The sequence below is a fragment of the Eulemur rufifrons genome, chromosome 9 (genome assembly GCF_041146395.1).
Source record: "Eulemur rufifrons isolate Redbay chromosome 9, OSU_ERuf_1, whole genome shotgun sequence".
Taxonomy (NCBI): domain Eukaryota; kingdom Metazoa; phylum Chordata; class Mammalia; order Primates; family Lemuridae; genus Eulemur; species Eulemur rufifrons.
The window spans coordinates 53,192,384-53,210,541 of NC_090991.1; the positions used below are offsets into that span (position 1 = coordinate 53,192,384).

Here is an 18,158-nt window from a genome sequence, read left to right on the forward strand (position 1 = left end):
TGCACCGTGCCCTCCGTAAATGTGGTCCTCTCTCTCTCCCATGTCCCCGCCTCCTCCCTGCTCAGTCAGGCCGGGCTGAGTTAGGCCTGCCCCCATCTCCACCTGGTCCCAGGCCTGGACACATGGACGCCCTTGCCAGAGCCCTCCTCCCCCCTCCCCTCCCTCGGGGTTACCTTGAACCCCGCCTCATGCCAGAGGATGGTCCAACTTGTTGTCAGAACCTGCAGGAATCCCAGGCTGAGGTCCAGGAATATTAACTGAGGGCCCAACCTGGCCAGGGTGAGTCAGCCACCCATGACCGTTATGGCTGTTCCAGCTGCCCGTCACAGCTTGGGCTGCGCGGTCGCCAGGATGAGGCAGCCCCTGGAAGTTGCTGGGAAGATCAGTGGGTCTTGGGGGTGGGATTAAGAGCACAGGGGTTGGGGGGCAGGAACGGGCTCTCAGTTTCCCTTCTCCTCCCTTGTGGGAACTGAGGCTTGGGACCAGGGACCAGGGCACCCCGTGTGAGGAAGGGCGGGCCTGACTTACTGTAACTTCCTGGCCGAAAGCCTGATTGTCCTGTGGTTGGGCTGCCCAGCCAGAGAGGCCCCTGGTGCAGGGAGGACTCGGGGAGAACTTGCCTCGCACTGCATTGCATTTCTAGGGCCCAGTGTGTGGGGGGTGGAGTGAAGGGGCTGTTGTCACTGACTTCCTTGGGGAGAGTGAGTAGGCCAGGTGGGCCTGCAAGGTGGCTGCGTCTTCCCAAAGCAAGGCAGGCCACTATCTGAATGCCAAATTATTCACAAGAAAAGAAAGGCTGTCCAGGGGCTCAGCCCCTTCCCAAGGGCATCGGAGCAGCCAGCGTTGACTGAGCACTTATTACGTACTAGGCAATGTAGGCATTTGCTCACCGAATTGTCACAACCCTCCTGGAAAGTGGGGGCTGTTTTTATCCTCATTGTACGGATGGGGAGCTGGTTAGAGACCTGCCTGGATCCCCCAGCTGCCAGGAGGCAAACTGGGGTGAAAACCCATGCTCCCCATTCCCACCCAGCTGGCTTCCTGAGCGTGGGAACCAACGTGGCCCGGAAGAGTAGCACATGGCTCAGCTGACCGCCAGGTGCTGACCCCACCCCCTCTCCCCCACCGCATGGGCACGGGCTTGCTCGGTACTCAGCTGACTTCCTGTCCCTGGAAGAGCAGCTGCCAGTATGCAGGGGCAGGGCGGTCCCCTTCCTGTGGTTCAGGTAAGGGCATAACCCCGTGCCTTCTTAGCATCCTCCCTCTGTCCTTTCCCAGGTTCTGCAAGTCAGACCCGGGTGCCCCAGAGAGGCTCTCAGGGCCAGATGTTGGTCCAGGGGCCTCAGCTGCAGGGTGAGGAGCAGGGTGGGCAGAGAGGGGGCTGCAGGCCTTGACTGAAGAGGGTTTGGGAGGAGCTGAGAACCTTCCCTCCAGCTATCAAAGACATATGGAGGCTTTCTTCATCACGCTGCCTCTCTGTTCGGTGACAAAGGATGCAGATGAAAGTCCCTTAACCTCTCTCCCTGACCCTCCCCAACCTGGTGGTGTGGATTTGACAGGAGCTTCCAAGGGATGAGGTCTATCTTCCCTGTGTCCACCCCACCGTCGGATCCTCCAGGGCTGTGGGAAGAGCAGGCTGACTGCTGGGCATCACCTCGACTTTCCCCTAGGTGACATTGCCAAGGAACTGTGGCACTGCCCGTATTTCCCATGCCGAGCTCTACCTCCCTCTCTCTCTTGCCCATGGAAGCTCAAAATAAGCTTTCTAGAGGATGATGTTCCTTGTGCGAGGGTCATCTGAGGTTGCTAAGACTGAAGCTCCTCACAGAGAAGTGCAGGAAGCCCCCCTGCAGCTCGGTGAGGCAATGTCTGCGGAGTGCCAGGCCCTCCCCGCGGGCCGACAAGGCCATGGCCGGGCAGCCTGCCTCTCTGCCCGCAGGCCATCTGCTAGGCTCCATCCCTGGGCGCCTTTCAGCCTGTCCTCAGTGCTCAAGGCGTTTTTAGCAGGCATGAAGGGGCATTTCACACATCCCTAGCGCAAGAACATGAAAGGGCACATTTCTCAGGCTCTTCTTGGAAGATGCAAGGCAAGGAAAAAAGATCTTAATCTGAGATCCCACAGGACCACGGTACTGGGTAGAATGGTGTCCTCCCCAAATTCATGTCCATGTGGAACCTATAAATGTAACCTTATTTGGAAGCAGGGTCTTTGCAGATGTAATTAAGATGAGGTCATACTGTATTAGTTTGGGCCCTAATCCAATGACTGGCATCCTTGTTAGAAGAGGGAAATTTGGACACAGACTCGTGATGATGGAGGCAGACACTGGAGTGATGCGTCTCCAAGCCAAGAAACGCCAGTTACCAAGGGTCGTCAGTGACCGCAGAGCTGAAGGGGGCCCGGAGGGAGTCTTCTATAAAGGGTTCAGAGGGAGCGTGGCCCTGCAACACTGCGATTTTGGGACTTCTGGCCTCCGGGATTGTGAGAGAGTAAGTAAGTTTCTGTAGTTTTAAGCTGCTCGGTTCATGGCATTTTGTTATGGCAGCCCGAGGACACTGACACAACCACAGAGGACAGTCGAGGAAAACAAGAAGGAAATGCATCCGGCACATACAGACTTGGAAGAGACAAGGGGGGAGCAGGAAGGAACACTTCCTCAACTTCCTCCTCTAACCCGACAGGAAGCTGTGGACCTCGTGGCTGAGCCTTGGAAGAAGTGGCTACTTCACTCCTAGCAAGAGTGCATGAGCTGGGATGTTGGCGGATGGGAGGTGTCTGAATCTTGCTGGGTCCCAGGGAGACCCTGTTAATAATCATGAAGTTGTCGGGCGCGGTGGCTCACACCTGTAATCCTAGCATTCTGGGAGGCCAAGGAGGGAGGACTGCTTGAGCTCAGGAGTTTGAGACCAGCCTAAGCAAGAGCGAGACCTCATCTCTACAAAAAAAAAAATAGAAAAAATTAGCCGGGTGTGGTGGGATATACCTGTAGTCCCAGCTACTTGAGAGGCTGAGGCAAGATGATCACTTGAGCCCAGGAGTTTGAGGTTGCAGTGATCTACGATGACACCACTGTACTCTAGCCAGGGCAACAGAGACTCTGTCTCAAAAAAAAAAAAAAATCATAAAGTCATGACATGGTCTTGTGTCATCCCCATAACAGCCCAAGAAGCAGGTTTTACTGAAATCGCCATGGATGGATTAGGAACCAAGTCAGGGTGGTTAGGTACCTGCCCGAGGTCATATGCTGGCAAGCAGTGATCTGGGACACGTGGCCAGCTTTCCTGACCCGCAGCCTGCACCCTGCCCCTGCCACTTGCCCTCTCCTGGGTCCAGGGCTCCTGTGCACAAGTCCCGTGTCTTGGTGGGGTTGGGCCAAGAGGCACCGTAAGCATGCTGGCCGCAGGCAGGGGTGCGGAGCTGGGCTGCCTGGGTCTGGACCCCAGCTCTATTCCTGCTTAGCTGTGTGACCTTGGGCAAGTTACATGACATCCCTGTTCTGCAGTTTCCTCCACTGCAAAAATGGAAACAATAATAGTACCTAATTCATGGGCTTGCTGGAGAATTCAGTGAGTCAATACGTTTCAAGTGCTTAGAATAGTGCTTGGCACCTTGGAAGCACAGCCATAAAAGTGTTGTGAAATAAATAAAACCCGCTGGGCAAGGGCTCTTGGCGTCCACGGTTGGGGCCAAGGAGAGGGCTTCAGGATGGTGACCTGTCTTGTTCTTACTCCACGAGGCCAACAGCAGTTTAATGCAGTTCTCGTCTGTGTCCCACAGAACCCTCCAGAGACCAGCAAGAAGGGCGCCCGAGACCAGGCAGCCGAGTTCTGCCTACATCCTGGGCAGTCTGACTCAGTGGCTTGAATCTTGCCTCTAGGGTCAAGGTCACCTTCTCTTCTCCACTGAATCCTGGTCAGCCATCTCCGGTTAGCTGTCTTGCTCATGGTGAGGACCTAGGCTGGGGTGATTCGCTATCACTCATCACCCCACGGAAAGATAACACACAGTGCACATCCCAGGGACAGGACTCTCCATCACCTTCACTCACAGAGCTCAGAATGTCCTGGGCAGCATGTGCGTGCGGCAGTGTGTACACCCCATGCGTGTCCAGGAAGTCCTCCAGTCGTCTCCGGCCACTTCCCTACCTGCCCGTAGGGGGCCTGCAGCCTCTACCTGGCATCCGGCTCTTTTAACTGGCTCCCGTCCAGGCATCTCTCCTAGCAGCCACCAGGCCTGGGGCCTGGCCTGACAGCCCAGGACTCTGCTCCTCCCCCACTCGGGTCTGACTGGCTCTGTCCCCATCCTGGTGTGGGTATGAGGTCTCTTGCTGCAGCTGGGCCCGTTGGCTGACCTTCGCAGCTCCTTTTCTTAGGCTGGAGAGGCCTGGAAGAGTGCCTGAGGGAGGGTCCAGGCTGCTCTCCTGGCCTCCTCCCGTCCACTCCAGGGCTCTGGCCGGCGCCTGGGCAGGGTCCTTGCCGAGTGAGTTCTCAGCCAAATCCTGGCCCTGTGGTGGCCTGAGGAGTCCAGTGGGGAAGCCCCCATGTGCAGGACGGTGCTCCATAGCCTTGACTGTCCCTCCCCCAACATTGGGCAATGCTGGCTGGTCTCTGAAGGTCTTCCGGGTGGCCCTCCTGCCAGACCCTCTTGCCCACTTTCACTAGGTACCAGAGGACACTAAAAGGGCAGTGACTACTGGAGGACCACCCTTGGAAGCTAGCCTTCCTCCCCGCAGCCCCCTTTGCGTAGGATTCTACAACAGGGAACATAGAGGCCATCTCCTCTGCCCCTCAGTTTCCGGAAAGGACAGTTTAGACGGATTTGGGGTTCTCTGAGGCTTTGAGGAAGACCTCGACATTCAGGTGGCCAAAGGTCTCGCTGGGGTTTCCTTGGGGATTGTACGTCCACTGGGAGCACCAGCCCCGAGCATCTGAGATTCCCGCCTGTTGGTATGACTCTGGCGTTCCCACCAAGATCTAGGTGGACGGAATGGCAATCCAGGACTGTCTCTCGGGGCTGACCTGGACACTGCTGAGAGCCAAGAGTGGACCTGGCTGTCATTTGGGTCCCTGAGGGAGCCTTCACAGTAGCTGCTAAGTGGCGATCCTGGAGATGATGGCGGTGCAGGCTCACACACAGGCGCGAGCAGTAGGGGAGGAGGCCCTGGATTTGCGATCAGGTGTTTGGTATTCCAACTCTGCCTCCACCACTGCTTATCTGTGTGATCTGAGGCAAGCCCAAACCCCAGGACACCTGGGTTTGCTCAGCTGAAAGCACGGTATATTTTATTTTACCTGCCTTACTTACATCTGAGGCAAGCAGGGAGGGTGGAAGGAGCTCATCTATTAGAATGCATTTTGAAAAAACAAAAATGCTATTTATGCAAACATACAGTACTAAAAAGATGCCTGTTTGCTTCTGGAAGCAAAAGTTGCAAATGAATTAAATGATTTTTTTTTGAGACAGAGTCTCACTCTGTTGCCCAGGCTAGAGTGAGTGCCGTGGCGTCAGCCTAGCTCACAGCAACCTCAAACTCCTGGGCTCAAGCAATCCTCCTGCCTCAGCCTCCCGAGTAGCTGGGACTACAGGCATGCGCCACCATGCCCGGCTAATTTTTTCTACATATATATATTTAGCTGTCTATATAATTTCTTTCTATTTTTAGTAGAGATGGGGTCTCGTTCTTGCTCAGGCTGGTCTCGAACTCCTGAGCTCAAACAATCCGCCCACCTCGGCCTCCCAGAGTGCTAGGATTACAGGCGTGAGCCACCGCGCCCAGCCAAATGATATTTTAATGACTTCAGAAACCCCATTGTTTAAAGAACATTTCTTAGGGCTGGGGCAGGGAAGGGGGCATAAAAAAAAATGTTTCTTCTTTTGTACAGCCACACATCAAGTGTTTGGTGAGCTTCCGCCAGGCCACCCATCTGCTGGATTTTGTGAAGAACACAAGAAAGTGGAAGATATAGTCCCTGGTACAGAGTCAGCACTCAGTAAATAGTCATTGAATGAATGAACAAAATTGAGTCCAGTCTGGAAGGAGACAGGAATGTGACCGAGTGATCGATGAGTGGTGCAGGCTGTGCGTATAGGCTGCATTTGGAGGGACAGGCGGGGGGAGCTTTCCGCTGGGGTCAGAGCCTGAAGGGTTTTGGAAACGCAGCTCAGTGGAGGGTGCCAAGGGGAACCATGTGGATCCGATGGGGATGGATGACATCAGGAAAGCAATATTTTTAGAGCATGAGTCTGGCATGGACGTGCCTGATGGGGACATACCAAACTTCTTGAAGTTCCCCAAAGTTTCCCTTTTCCAGGCCATTTCCCTGTTTCTGATATTTAGAATGCCCCGTTCTCCCAAGCCTGTGGAAGGAACACCTGCCGTTTTGCCTTGGCTCACACATGTGTCATCTCTTCTGGGAAGCCGCTATAGGTCACTTCCTCCTGGGCACCCCTAGCTGTACCCTGTAAACCGTTTTATTTTTACACTCATTCCTTTTTAGGAAGGATACTTCTTGGTTTTCATGTCTGGTTCCCCTTTCAGACCGGGAGCCCCTTGAAGTCTGGAATATCTCCTGGCTGTCGATCTCCAGCATGGCACCGCGGCCTGAGCAGGGGTTCCACCTGCACCGGTACCACCTGCTGCTGCTGCACCTGCAGTTCAAGAACACTGCAGCCCCACCCCCACCGGGCAGCCTCCTGGGACACCATCCACAGAGATGCAAAGATCATATCCCGAACAGTGCCCCCTGGAGTTGTGCAGCACAGAGGCCTCCTGGAGGACCCAGGTCCTCATGGATTTTATATTTCATGTCTATTCCTTTGATATCCTGTACATTATAGATACTAAATAACATTTTCTGTATGAAGAGACTGACTTGAGATGTGGGGAGGGGAGGGGAAAGAGAGGAAATACATCTTCTTGTGTAACATAACCACCTTGCCTTCTGATTTTGTTTTTTTAATCTCTGGGTTTTCAGCCTTTTCCTAAGGCTGGGGCTGAGCGGTGCTTGTGAACAGCGGTGATGGCGTTAACCAGGAGGGCCTGCAGTTTTAGCAGTCAGGGCCCTTTTCTGAACTGCGCCTGGGGCCTCTGATTCTCTCTGCAACCCAGCCTTCCAGGCCACGGCTGTTGCCCAAGGCAGTGCTGCAATCCTGAGCACTCAGGAGTGGGAAGTCCAGAGTTCTCCCCGCTTCTGGGAACAGCCCCCCTCCCCCCTCTCGGCACCAGCTTCCACAGGCAAGTCCTCATGACAGTGGGTCAGGCTCACCCAAGGATTTCACAAACGCCTGGCCTGTTCCCAGCACAGCACAGCTGGGAGGGCTCAGCACTGGAGGAAGGAGCACCATCCTCCTCCCTGGGCCCCCACTGTCCTCCAGCCCAGGCAGAGGGAAGGGCTGCACTTGTCCATGCTTGCCGGGGTACAGGCTGGCGGTAAGCTCCCAGCCTTCCCTCCCTGCTGATTTCCCAGCTCTGGCTTAGTCAAGGCACAGGGAGGAAATTCCCCGTCCATCAGGGGAAGAGCTTTGTCTTGCCCAAAGGCAGCACCAGTAGTGGTCCCAGAGTCACCAGGGGAGGTGTTCATTATTCAGATTCCAGGGTTATCTTCAGGCTTCTGATCCAGAAGAGCTGGATTGGAAGTCATTTTGTCCACACCCTGGGGCATCACCATAGGTTCTCTGTGGTTTCAGGGACCCTCGAGGGAGAGAGGGGAGGAGCTCTGAGCGCAAGAAGGGCCTCCAGCTCTCTTTCTAAGTACTCCCGTGACCCTGGTAGAACTGTCCTTGGATTTGGGGCCTCAGTTTCTCCATCTCTAAAATGGACGTGCTCTGACTTGAGAGTAGAGTCACCAACTGTCCTAGTTTGCCAGACTTTCAGGGCTTAACCTGACCAGCTGGTCACCCTTCCCCTAAGGGTGGGAGGGTGGATGTTGGATGTAATGGCAATGTGATTTGAAGATAATGGAAATGTGATTGGAAGATGCATCTTCGAGGCACAAATAGTCTGCATTTATTTAATTTACATATTTACTAGCTCATTGTCTGGTCGCTCCCACTCAACCTCAGGAGACTGGGGAGAGCAGGGCCTTGTCTTGCTGGACGCTAGATCCCCTGGACCTAGAACGCTCCCTGACACATAGGTATTTGCTGAGTGAATGAATGAGTGAGTGAATGACGAGAACAGGATCCCCGGGAAGAGTGCGTGAGGGTGGGTTTGCTGTGCTCCCCTGGGACAAGAAAACTTGACCCATCGCGGCTGGGAAAGAGCCCGGCCTTCTGGGCAGCCTCCTCCGAGGGGTCAGTGACCCCCCGGGGACGAACACCCGGGCCCCGCCCCGCCCCCACCCCCCGGCGGCTCGGGCGTCCGCTCCCGCCTCTCCGCCCCCCGCCCCAGGGAGGTGCGCCTGGCAGCCTCCGGGCCCAATTTCCTGGCACTCGGCTGAGAATAAACAGCGCTCCCCGCCTGCAATCCCGTTGCCGTGGCGACCGCGCTCGGCGGGCGGGGGCGTGGCGGGGCGTGGTGGGGGCGGGGCCGCGCCCGCAGTGCGCATGCTCAGCGGGGCGGCTGCGGAGTTGGCGGCGGCGGCGGCAGCGGCGGCGCGGGCCCCGGAGGTGCCACCCCCCGTGCGCAGCGCGAACATTCTTCGCATAGCTCCGCCAGGGCTCCCGCGGTGTCCGGGAAGTGACTCTTCCTGGCAGAGGACGGCCTCGGGGCGACGCGCCTGCCCGCCAGCCCGGCGGCCGCCCAAACGGGAGGGCGGAGAGGGGAGGGAAGGGAGGGGGAGGGGAGGGGGCGGGGCGTAGGAAGGTGCTCCCCGAACGGGGGCTCCCCTCACCCGCTCCCTCTGCGGTCCCCGTCCTGCCCTGCACTCTCGGGGCCCGCGTTCCCCTCTCCCGTGGACTCCTGACTGCCTCTTTCCCCTCCCCGCGCCTGGTTCCCCTGCGGTGCTCCCCCCCAAACATCCTTGCTCGGTCCTAAGCCTAGGACACATCTTGCTGGCTGATTTTCCGTCGCTAGCTTCCCTGCCTGTGGCCTCCTTCCCGCCCTCCCCCAGGCAGGCCTTAGATTTCCCATTCTTGGCTCTCACTCGTCAGAGGCCTGCCCAAAAACAGCACCACCAGAGGGAGGATGGGGCCTCTTGGGGTGGATTCTTGCAGTGCTACAAGCGAGGTACTAGGGCACAGGGCCTGGGAGCCTTCGTCTCCCCTTTCCTTTCCGTTGGCCAGGGACCCCTAGCTGTGCACGTAACCCTGCTGGGGCATAGGGTGCCCACTCAAGCCACAGGAATGGCCCCGATTCCCTTCAGGGCACTTCTTAGAGCCAGGAGCACTCCTCCTCTGGTGGCCAGGCCAGAGGGCCCCCCACTAAGTCCTTTGGAGGAGGGGTGTCTTTCCCTCCAAGGACTGAGAATTACAGAAAGAATTTTGTAATGGGGTATGGGATGAGGAGAGAAGGAAAGAAGGAGCTGTTGGTGAGCAGAACCATCCAAGTGAGATTCTTCCCTGGTGTTGCCATTAGCTTGCTGTGTGAGCTTGAGCAAGTTGCTTCCCTTCTCTGGGCCCCAGTTTGTCTGCAAATCCAGATGGTTGTTCCAGTCTGTGATCTGAATTGGAGAGACAAGAAGTCTGGGGTGGGCAGTGAGCTGCAGGTAGGGAAAGGAGTCAGGTGTCTTCCTGCCTCTGCATCTCCCCAAAACCAAGGTTCGACCTCCAGGGAGCAGGTGGGGAGAACTCCTTCCTCCCCAGCCAGAGAAGGCCAAGTCCTTTTGCTAGTGGGCAGTGGACACGCTGGCTGAACAGCTGCCTTCTGGACCAAAGGCAGGGACTCCAGGGTTGCGGTTCCATCGAGGCTGTTATTCCAGCAGAAGGGGGGCTCTCCGCAGCACAAGGCAGGAGATGGCCGACCAGCAGAATGAGAAAGAGCCACCGGAACTTTCCGGAGCTCATCCTCCTAGAAGGCACTGGGGAGCCAGGGAGCCAGGTTCCCCTGGGTCCCCGAAGCTAAACTCGTGCCCTGAGAAGGTGATCCTACCTGAGTCTGCGTTCCCAGTTCCAGAGTCCCCTCTCCGTCCTCTGGCGTGATTCTCACGTGCCGTGTCCACTCTGTGGTCTTACGTGTGGCCTGGCCCCTTCTCGTCACTTTAGGTCATTTTCCCCAAAAGTCCAGGAAATGGGAAAGAAAAACGACTTTGTTTATTTACTCTGTTGCCTTTTGGACGCTGATTCCTGGAGCAGCTTATCGGTGTGAGGGGGACGGGAAGAGGCTCTGGCATTTGTTTCATCTGAGACTTAAAGGAGGGGATGAGCCCTGACTTGGGGATAACACTGGTCTCCCAGCTGGCAGGTCTGGGAGGGCAGGAGAAGGAAGCCTGGAAGAACATCGCGGAGAAGGTGTTTTTTGGTTTTTGTTTTTAGTAGAACCCTAGTGCTGAAACCCTAGAGTTGAGAAGGAAGAGTACCAACCTCTTGGCTTTTTTTGGGGGGGGAGTGGGGCCTTGCCCAGGGGAGTGTGGGCATCTGCTCAGGGAACTAAGTTTGGGGAGGCTGAGGTCATGGGCTTGGGAAATCCAACGCTGCTGCATTCCTTCCAGTCCTGTCTTTCCCACATTCCCAAGTGGTGTGCCCTTGGGCAGGTTGCTTAACCTCCCTGAACCTGAGTAGCTGCCCCTAATCAGTTAACAAATATTTACTGAGCATCAATGTAGGCACCAGAAGTGACCAGCCCCGGTCCTGGCTTGCACAGCTGTGTCTGAGACTACGGGATGAGAACACCTGCCTGGAGGAGGTAATTGGGATGGTTAATCCAGGTAGCCTCTAAGTGCCCAGGGTGTGGGAGTGACCATGAATGGATGAATAGATGGGTGCTTTTGGGGAGGAGTGGAGGCCCCTGTCTACTGCTCAGGTTGGGGCCCCCAGGAATGTGGAAGGGAAGCTGGAGGTGTGAGAAGTGGCCAGGAAGCCCTGGAACACCCTGGGGAGACCCCACCTGCCTGCAGGGTTTGCAGCTGGATTACCCCTCTCCCCACCTCCTGTGAACCCGCCAGTGCTGAGGCCACAGGTCACCAAGCCAGGACTCAGTTGTCTGGGCTTTATCGGAACACCTCCCAGCCAAGGAGCCCCAACGCCTCTAATAGCTTGGAGCCTCTAAAAGCCTTGACCACAGCTGAGCTTGCTCCCAGCAAGCCCTTTGAAGCGCTTCCTTCGAACTCGCTTTGCATATTCTGGTCAGATCTGAATCAGACTAGCAGGAATTACCCCTCTCGGTAACAGCCTAGGTGGCTGCCTTAGCTTGTCAGTGGCACAGGGGCTGACGTAAGTCTTTGATTCCACCACCAGGAGGGCCAGGCCACCAGTGAGGAGGCACAGCCACCACCCTCGGTGGCTCCCTTCCTCCTCTCCTCCAATGCAGAGTGTGGGTGTGGGTGAAAGAGAAATCGTGGGGTGGGAGGGGGCCGGAGAAAAGGCTCAAGTCAGGTTTTTCATTAAAAAATAGTGCTCTTTATTATAAATTACTGAAATGTTTCTTTTCTGAATATAAATATAAATATGTGCAAAGTTTGACTTGGGTTGGGATTTGGTTGAGTTCTTCAAGCATCTCGTATGGCCTCGAAGGCCTGAGTTGAGGGAGAGGCGAGGACTGGAGGTGGAATCTTTATAAAAGACAGAGTGATTGAGGCAGATTGTAAACATTATTTAAAAACAAGAAACAAAATATAGAGAAAAAAAACCACCCCAACACACAGCTGCCCCACCCAGACCTGACACAGAAAACTCGTGTGTTTGTTTAGTTCCCCCCTGAAAAAACAGTTCCAGGTAATCCCATCGCTGCTACATTCCTCTAAGTTTTCACTCGTCAGTGCTGTGGCAGAGCAGGAGCGGCAGGGGACTTCCCGCCTCCCCCACCCAGGCAGGAGGGAGGGCTGTGCAGGGCCTGGGGCTAGGAGTGGCCAGTGCCCTCCCAGTGCGTCCAAGGAGTCCAGGGAAGGCGGTCTCCATCCCCCACCCATTTCCCTGGCTGGGCGCCCTTGGGTGAATCCACTGGCCTCTGTTGGACTGGCCGAGTGTGAGGCTTTCCCTATGCCAGTCCCTATCCATGGGACAGGGAGCATTTAAGGCAAATGTCCAAGTCCCCCATCTTCTCTACTGGGAGTATGGGGTCAAAGATGGCTCACCTCCTCCATCCTCCCCCGCTCCTGGTGCTGGAAGGTGTAGCATGGCTAGGAAAAGGAGACCACCTGACCAGCACTGGCATCCTCCTCCAAATTCCTCTTCCCCCTTAAAACGGGGGAAGAGACCTGGGCTCCTGGGCACCAGGTAGACTGGAACCTGTGTTGTCGGTGCTGTCCCAAGGGAGAGGGTGAGGGGCACGGGATATTTCCTCAGGTCACCCCATGCCCTTCTCCCCAGAGGGAGAGGGGCATGCAGCCACGCCCTCACCTGGGCTGGGCAGTGGGTATGGCCATCCATTTCCTTGGCCAGCCTGCAGCTCTGGGGCCCCTCGGGAACCCTGTCTCTTTCATCCTTTCCCAGGCCCTGGGACCTGCTCAGGTTTAAACCAAATCAAAGAGCAAACAAGTTCCGTTGGAAAGTTGGAAGATTCCCTGGCAGTTCTTATTAGTTCAACGCTCCCGAGCATCCCCTGTTTGGAAGCGCGGAGGGGGAGTGGAGGAAGGGGGGAGTCGAGGAGAATCCACTATTGTCCCACTAGGCCAGCTGGCTCCTCCCGAGAAGCTGGAGTGGGGGTGGGGCACTCAGGTGGCACTCCCCCTTCCCTCAAACACATTCCAGGTCCGCCTGCCCCGCTCCGCAGGGGGGAGGGCCGGAGGGAGGGGCATGTCTGCCCCTGGCTGGCCCGGAGCTGCTGGACTCTCTCAAGGCTGGCTTTTTGTGCTTGTGCCATGTGTCACGGAGGAGAGGGGACCCAAGCCCCTTTCCCCAACCTCTGCCCTTTGCTCTTTAGAGCGGGGCATCGTACTGGTCCAGGAACTCCCGAATGGGCCCAGGCAGTTGGGTGACTTTCTCATAGGAGTCCAGGTGGCCGTTGACGGTCTTCCGACAGAGATGCTGCAGAGTGGCCACGTTAGAGGAGAGGGGCCGGCTCAGCACCAGGGGAATCTTCTCGCCCCCTGAGTAGATGTAATAGGCTCTCCTGGGGGGGCTCCCTGGGAGCGGCTGGGCAGGCGGCTGCTCAGGCACCTCGGAGGAGGGTTCCATCGGTGGCGAGGGGAAGGAGGGGGCGCCGGGAGGCGGCATGTAGTGGTGCACCAGCTTGAGCACGCAGTCGAAGCGGGGCACGGGCTGCGTGCTCCGGGGGTCGCTCTGCAGAGAGAAGCTGCCCCCCTCGCACTGGATGCGCAGGTTCTTGGTCCCCGACTGGGTCTTGACGCTGAGCGTGAAGAAGTGGCGCTGGTCCGAGCTGTCGCGAATAAGGAAGGTGCCAGCGGGCTCTGCGCTGAGCAGCAGGTTCGCCTCGCCGCCGGTCACGGCGCTCCAGTAGAAACCGCTCTCCTGCAGCTTGCGCACTGCGTTCACCACCAGCTGGTACTCGCTCTTGGAGCTGAAGGTCTTGAGGCGCAGGCTGGCGTCCAAGGGGCGGCTCATCCCGGCGGCGGGAAACTTGCTGTGGGTGACCATGGCGCACGGAGCCAGCGTGGATCTGCGCGGCGGCGGCTGCAGCTGCTTCGCGGCCTCCGCTCAGCGGCCGCTACTGCATCCCGGGGGGCTGCGGGGAGGAAGGCGCGCGCCTCGTGAGTGCCCGGAACCCTCCAGCGCGCCCGGCCCGCCCCGGCTCCCCTGCCTCCGCCGAGCGACCGGGGCACCCACCGCTCTGGGGGCCCTCACCCAGGCCCGCGCTCCGACGCGGCCACACCGCTGAGCCCGCCCGACCCGCGGCCCCGCCGGCGGGGTGGCCCCGAGCAGCCCCTTCCCCAAGCGCGCTGGGAGGGCACAGAGTGGGAAACTCGCGCGCGGAAGTTGGGTCTCCGGGAGCGCGGCCGGCGTGGCGAGCGGGAGAAGGGCCCCCGGGACGCTCTGGGCGCCGCTCAGTCCGGTGGCCCCGGGCGGTGGGGACGGAGACAGAAACCCAAGGCATGGGGGTAGGAAGGGGACAGGAGAAGCCCGAGGGCCCCAGCCTGAGTATTCCGGGAACCTGGGATCTCCGGCTTCCATCCGCTCTGCCCTACCTCGTCCCCTCCCTGCCGGGAATGACCCGGGAAGGGGAGGAGAAACCGGGAAAAGCTCCCCGGACTAAGCGAGACCCCTCCCCACGCTGCGCCCCATTCTTCCTACCTGGTGCCGAACCGAAGTCTCCAGCCTTGGGGCTGCGCCTCCTACGGTCCCCAAGGCGAGGTGGCAGCGCGATGGCCAGCGGTGGCCCGCGCGGCGCCCAGATGTTGGCGGCCGTGAAGTCCACAAAGGAGCCCTAGCGCGCGCGTCTCTCGGGCTTCACTGGGGCGCCCGCCCTGCCCCCTGCGCGCCCCCGGGCCGACGACCGGGCGGGGACGGGGCGAGGGGCCGCGGCGGGAGCTGGGCCAGGCGGGCCGCGTGCGGGGCCGGAGTGGCGGCGGTGGCGGCTGCGCGGGGAGTCCGAATCGGAGCAGCCGCGGAGGCCGAGCTCGCGGGTATATACGCGGCCGCCGCCCCGCCCCCCGATTCCTGGAACTGCGCGGCCGGCCTTCTTGTAATGTTTAGTCACTACTCGCAGCAATGAAAGGCTGCGCGGAGGGCGAGGGAGGGGCCGCGGGCGGCCGAGGGCGGGCCGCGAGCGGAGCAGGGACCGGCAGAGACGCGCGCAGAGACAAAGCGCGACGCGAGGCGGCCAGGGCGGCCGGCGGGCGCGGCGCCAGCCCCGGCGGCGCGTTCCTGGCAGCGGCCCCTCCCCCCGCGCGCTCCGCCCCCAACTTCTCATTCACACTTTCCCCCCACCCCCCTCCCTTCTAAGAAGGCCAGTTTCTGGCAGAGGCGGGGGCGCCGCTTCGGGAGCGCGGGCAGTTCTAGGAGGCCGACCGGGAGAAGCTCCCGGCTTCCCCTCGCTTTTTCTCGGACCCCGCGGGGACACCCCCTTCGCCCCCTCCCCCGCGCCTGCCCGAGGTCCCGATCGCGGCTCCAGGCGGCCCGGGCCAGCCAAAAGGGAGCTGGGGTCATCCCGCAGCCAGGCCGCAGGTCTGGGGTCAGACCGGGGAGCTGGAAGGGGAAGACACGCGACAGTCACCTGTGGGCACGTCCCCGACGGGAGGCCGAGAGGCCCAAGGCTGGAGGGGACGCCGCCTGTGCGGCAGCTGCCCGGCCTCAGTCCATCGGCCGAGCCAGGTTCTTTGCCGACACTGACACAGGTGCTGATGATCCCCGCAGATATTAATAAAACCGCTGTCATGCATCTGAGTCCCCAGACCTGCGAGGCCCCGCGTGGGTCGGGCCGGGTGCCTGGCGCGGCTGGTGAGCCCCGGAGAGCCCCGCGTCCGCTAGAGGGCGCCGCGGGACTCGCCGGTGGAGCGGGGTTCGGCGTTGCACCCCACCCCGGCGGCGAAGAGGCCCGGGGTCCGCGGGAATCGCTGCCTCTGGGGCTGGAGCGGGGACAGAGAAGAGGGGAATTCATATCCCAAGCTGGGGTCACACCTGGGAAGAAAAGTCCAGCAGGAGAGAATTTCCAGAAAGCAGTTTTCAGGGGTTCAACCCACTACCTAGGATGCGCTCCCTCCTGCCTTCTGGGGGTTCTGATGGGGGAGGGGGAGGGGTGAGAAGAGGAGGTGATTGAGGTGCACGATTGATTTGCTCTTGGTTCCCTTGGCGCTGCCGTAGATAGTTTGGGCTTGGAGACTCAGGGCCAGCCTGATGAAGGATGGCAAGTTTTGTATTAATGATCTGATCCTAAATGGGCTGCGGGGTGCTGGAGACTCCCCAGAGCCGCCTGGGGGGCACTTAGATCAGATTGTCACCTCTCAGGGTGCAGCGGCTGTGGGCTTTGGGCCTTGCCCTCTGCCCAGACACCACAGGCTGAGCACGGTGAGACGGTGGAAAGGGAGGAAGAGGTGGCCGAGCCAGCCAGCAGGGAGCTTGCGACTCTGGAGCCTGGAGCTGATTCCCGGGCTTCTCCAGAATTGAGGGGTGGCTCACCGCCTTTGCCACTGTGTCCTCTGTCTGCCCCTCTGCCTCACTCCCACAGATGTTGGGGGACTAAATGAGATTTGAACAGGACACTCAGCCTCTCTGGGCTTCTGTTTTGCCATCTGCAAAATAAGAATAGTAACCTTTTCCCATCAGAGATCTGAGATTTAACAAAATAAAGATTCTACATGTCAAAGTGTGATAGAAATGGAAGCAATTCAGTCCAGGGCCAGGCGTGGTAGTGGCTCACACCTGTAATCCTAGCACTCTGGGAGGCTGAGGCGGGAGGATCGCTCGAGGTCAGGAGTTCGAGACCAGCCTCAGCAAGAGCAAGACCCCATCTCTACTAAAAATAAAAAGAAATTAGCTGGACAACTAAAAATAGAAAAAACATTAGCCAGGCCTGGTGGCACACGCCTGTAGTCCCAGCTTCTCGGGAGGCTGAGGCAGTTGGATTACTGGAGCCCAGGAGTTTGAGGTTGCTGTGAGCTAGGTTGATGACATGGCACTCTAGCCCAGACAACAGAGTGAGACTCTGTCTCAAAAAAATAAAATAAAATAAAATAAATTCAGTCCAACTCTCTATTGGGGAGCAGTGGTAAGGAGGAAATCTTCCTGTTACTTCTGCAGAAGGGGATATTGTTTTATTTAACACATTCCCCAAATATTGGGCTCTATGTAACAAGTATTGTGCTGAGCATTGAGATACAGAGATGAGTAAGACCTAGGCTTTGCCCTCATGGTGCTTGCAGGCTAAGGAAGTGGATTCTCCTTCTCTCTATAATCAGGAGTTCATTCTTTTTCTCATCCATTGAGCATTACGTGGCTGCATGACCATACACTTCTGTGCTGAGCCCGTGGAGGACAGGGAGACGCAAGGAATAGCCCTTGAGTTAATGGATGAGAAAGTGCTTTGTAAATTATAGTGCTCTGACACAAGCCAGGTTCATTCATCCATTCCACAAACCCTCACTGTGAGCCTACTTTTGCCAGGCACCGGGTGAAGTACTGGAAGCCAGAAGTGCTGGGTGAACCCTGCAAGGAGATGGCTGGTGAGGTGACAGACATGGGACCCCCAGGTGGTGAGTAAGAGGGGAAAGGGGGCTGGGCTCCCTGCATGCTGACTCAGGAGCTTGAACTGCCTTCCAGGGCTCCACCGCCCTGTAGCTCGGTGACTTCAGGCAACCTACTTCATCAGCCGTGCCTCAGTTTCCTTATCTGTAAAATCGGCTGATAATATTACCTACCTCGTCGGCTTGGGAGCTCATACATGCAGACTGCTTAGAGCAGTGTCTTGCACATGTTAAGTGCTCTGTCCATGATAGCTATTACTGTTTTGAAAGCACTGGGGAGTCTATCGGGAGAGAGTTGGGTTACTAGGGCATGGATGTGGCCACAAACTGCCTTATGTCTGGGGGACTCATACATCTGCTATAGAAGACACATTCCAAAAAGGTGCTTGTCTTGAAACAGTTCAGCCAGCCACCAAGGTGCCCTTTGGCCTCTGATTTCTCTTGCGGTTTCCCATTGCCTTCAGGATGAATCCAACTCCTCTGTGCGGCGGGTCCCAGGCTGCTCCAGGTCAGCTCCATTGGCTGCCGTGGCCCCATTGGTGGGCTCCCGCTACGTGGAGCTCTGGGCTGTCTCCGAAAGGTTCCTCGTTCCCTGGGTCTTGGCATGTTTGCATACTGGGTGGGAGCACACCCTGCTGATTTCTACTTTTCCTTTAAAATTTGGCAGACACTCTGTCCAAACTTCCAGGGCAGCTTGTTTCACATTGGCCAAAATGTTCTGACTGCTTGTGCAATAAGAATCTTGAAGAAGCAAACTATATTTGATTCTTTTATTCTTCGTGAGCGTGGTACCTGGTGTATAGACAGTGCTCAATGAATCTTGAAGTGAGGGATTGTGTGGACTCACATTGTCCATGTGATTTTTAGATACCACAGCCTGCTTTCTTCTGCAGTAGCTTCTGGTTCTTCCTGCAGGGCTCGGGAGTGGCCGCACTGATGGGATAGAGGGTGCGGGTACCAGGAAGCCCCATCCGAGGTTTGCTGGA

The 18,158-nt window shown here is 57.8% G+C and overlaps 2 protein-coding genes across 5 annotated transcripts in view; one reads left to right on the plus strand and one right to left on the minus strand.

Annotated features, from left to right (window-relative positions):
* Positions 1-10,711: 10,711 nt before the first annotated feature.
* The window catches only part of PGS1 (phosphatidylglycerophosphate synthase 1), a 64,716-nt gene continuing 57,269 nt past the window's right edge, over positions 10,712-18,158 (plus strand). For all 4 annotated transcript variants that reach the window (XM_069482932.1, XM_069482931.1, XM_069482933.1 and 1 more), the window contains exon 1: positions 10,712-10,781. In XM_069482932.1, coding sequence (XP_069339033.1) covers positions 10,759-10,781 — 23 coding nt within the window. In that variant the 5' untranslated portion in view covers positions 10,712-10,758. The remainder of the gene's footprint in view (positions 10,782-18,158) is intronic.
* Positions 11,510-14,569, minus strand: SOCS3 (suppressor of cytokine signaling 3). Its single transcript, XM_069481755.1, has 2 exons — positions 14,285-14,569; positions 11,510-13,718 (listed from the first exon to the last, which is right to left on the minus strand). Exon 2 carries the CDS (start codon positions 13,628-13,630, stop codon positions 12,953-12,955), a length of 678 nt encoding a protein of 225 aa, XP_069337856.1. The 5' UTR covers positions 13,631-13,718; positions 14,285-14,569; the 3' UTR covers positions 11,510-12,952.

Excerpts from the sequence above, each read along its gene's own strand:
- SOCS3 (XM_069481755.1), bottom strand. The coding sequence starts at position 13,630 with ATGGTCACCCACAGCAAGTTTCCCGCCGCCGGGATGAGCCGCCCCTTG.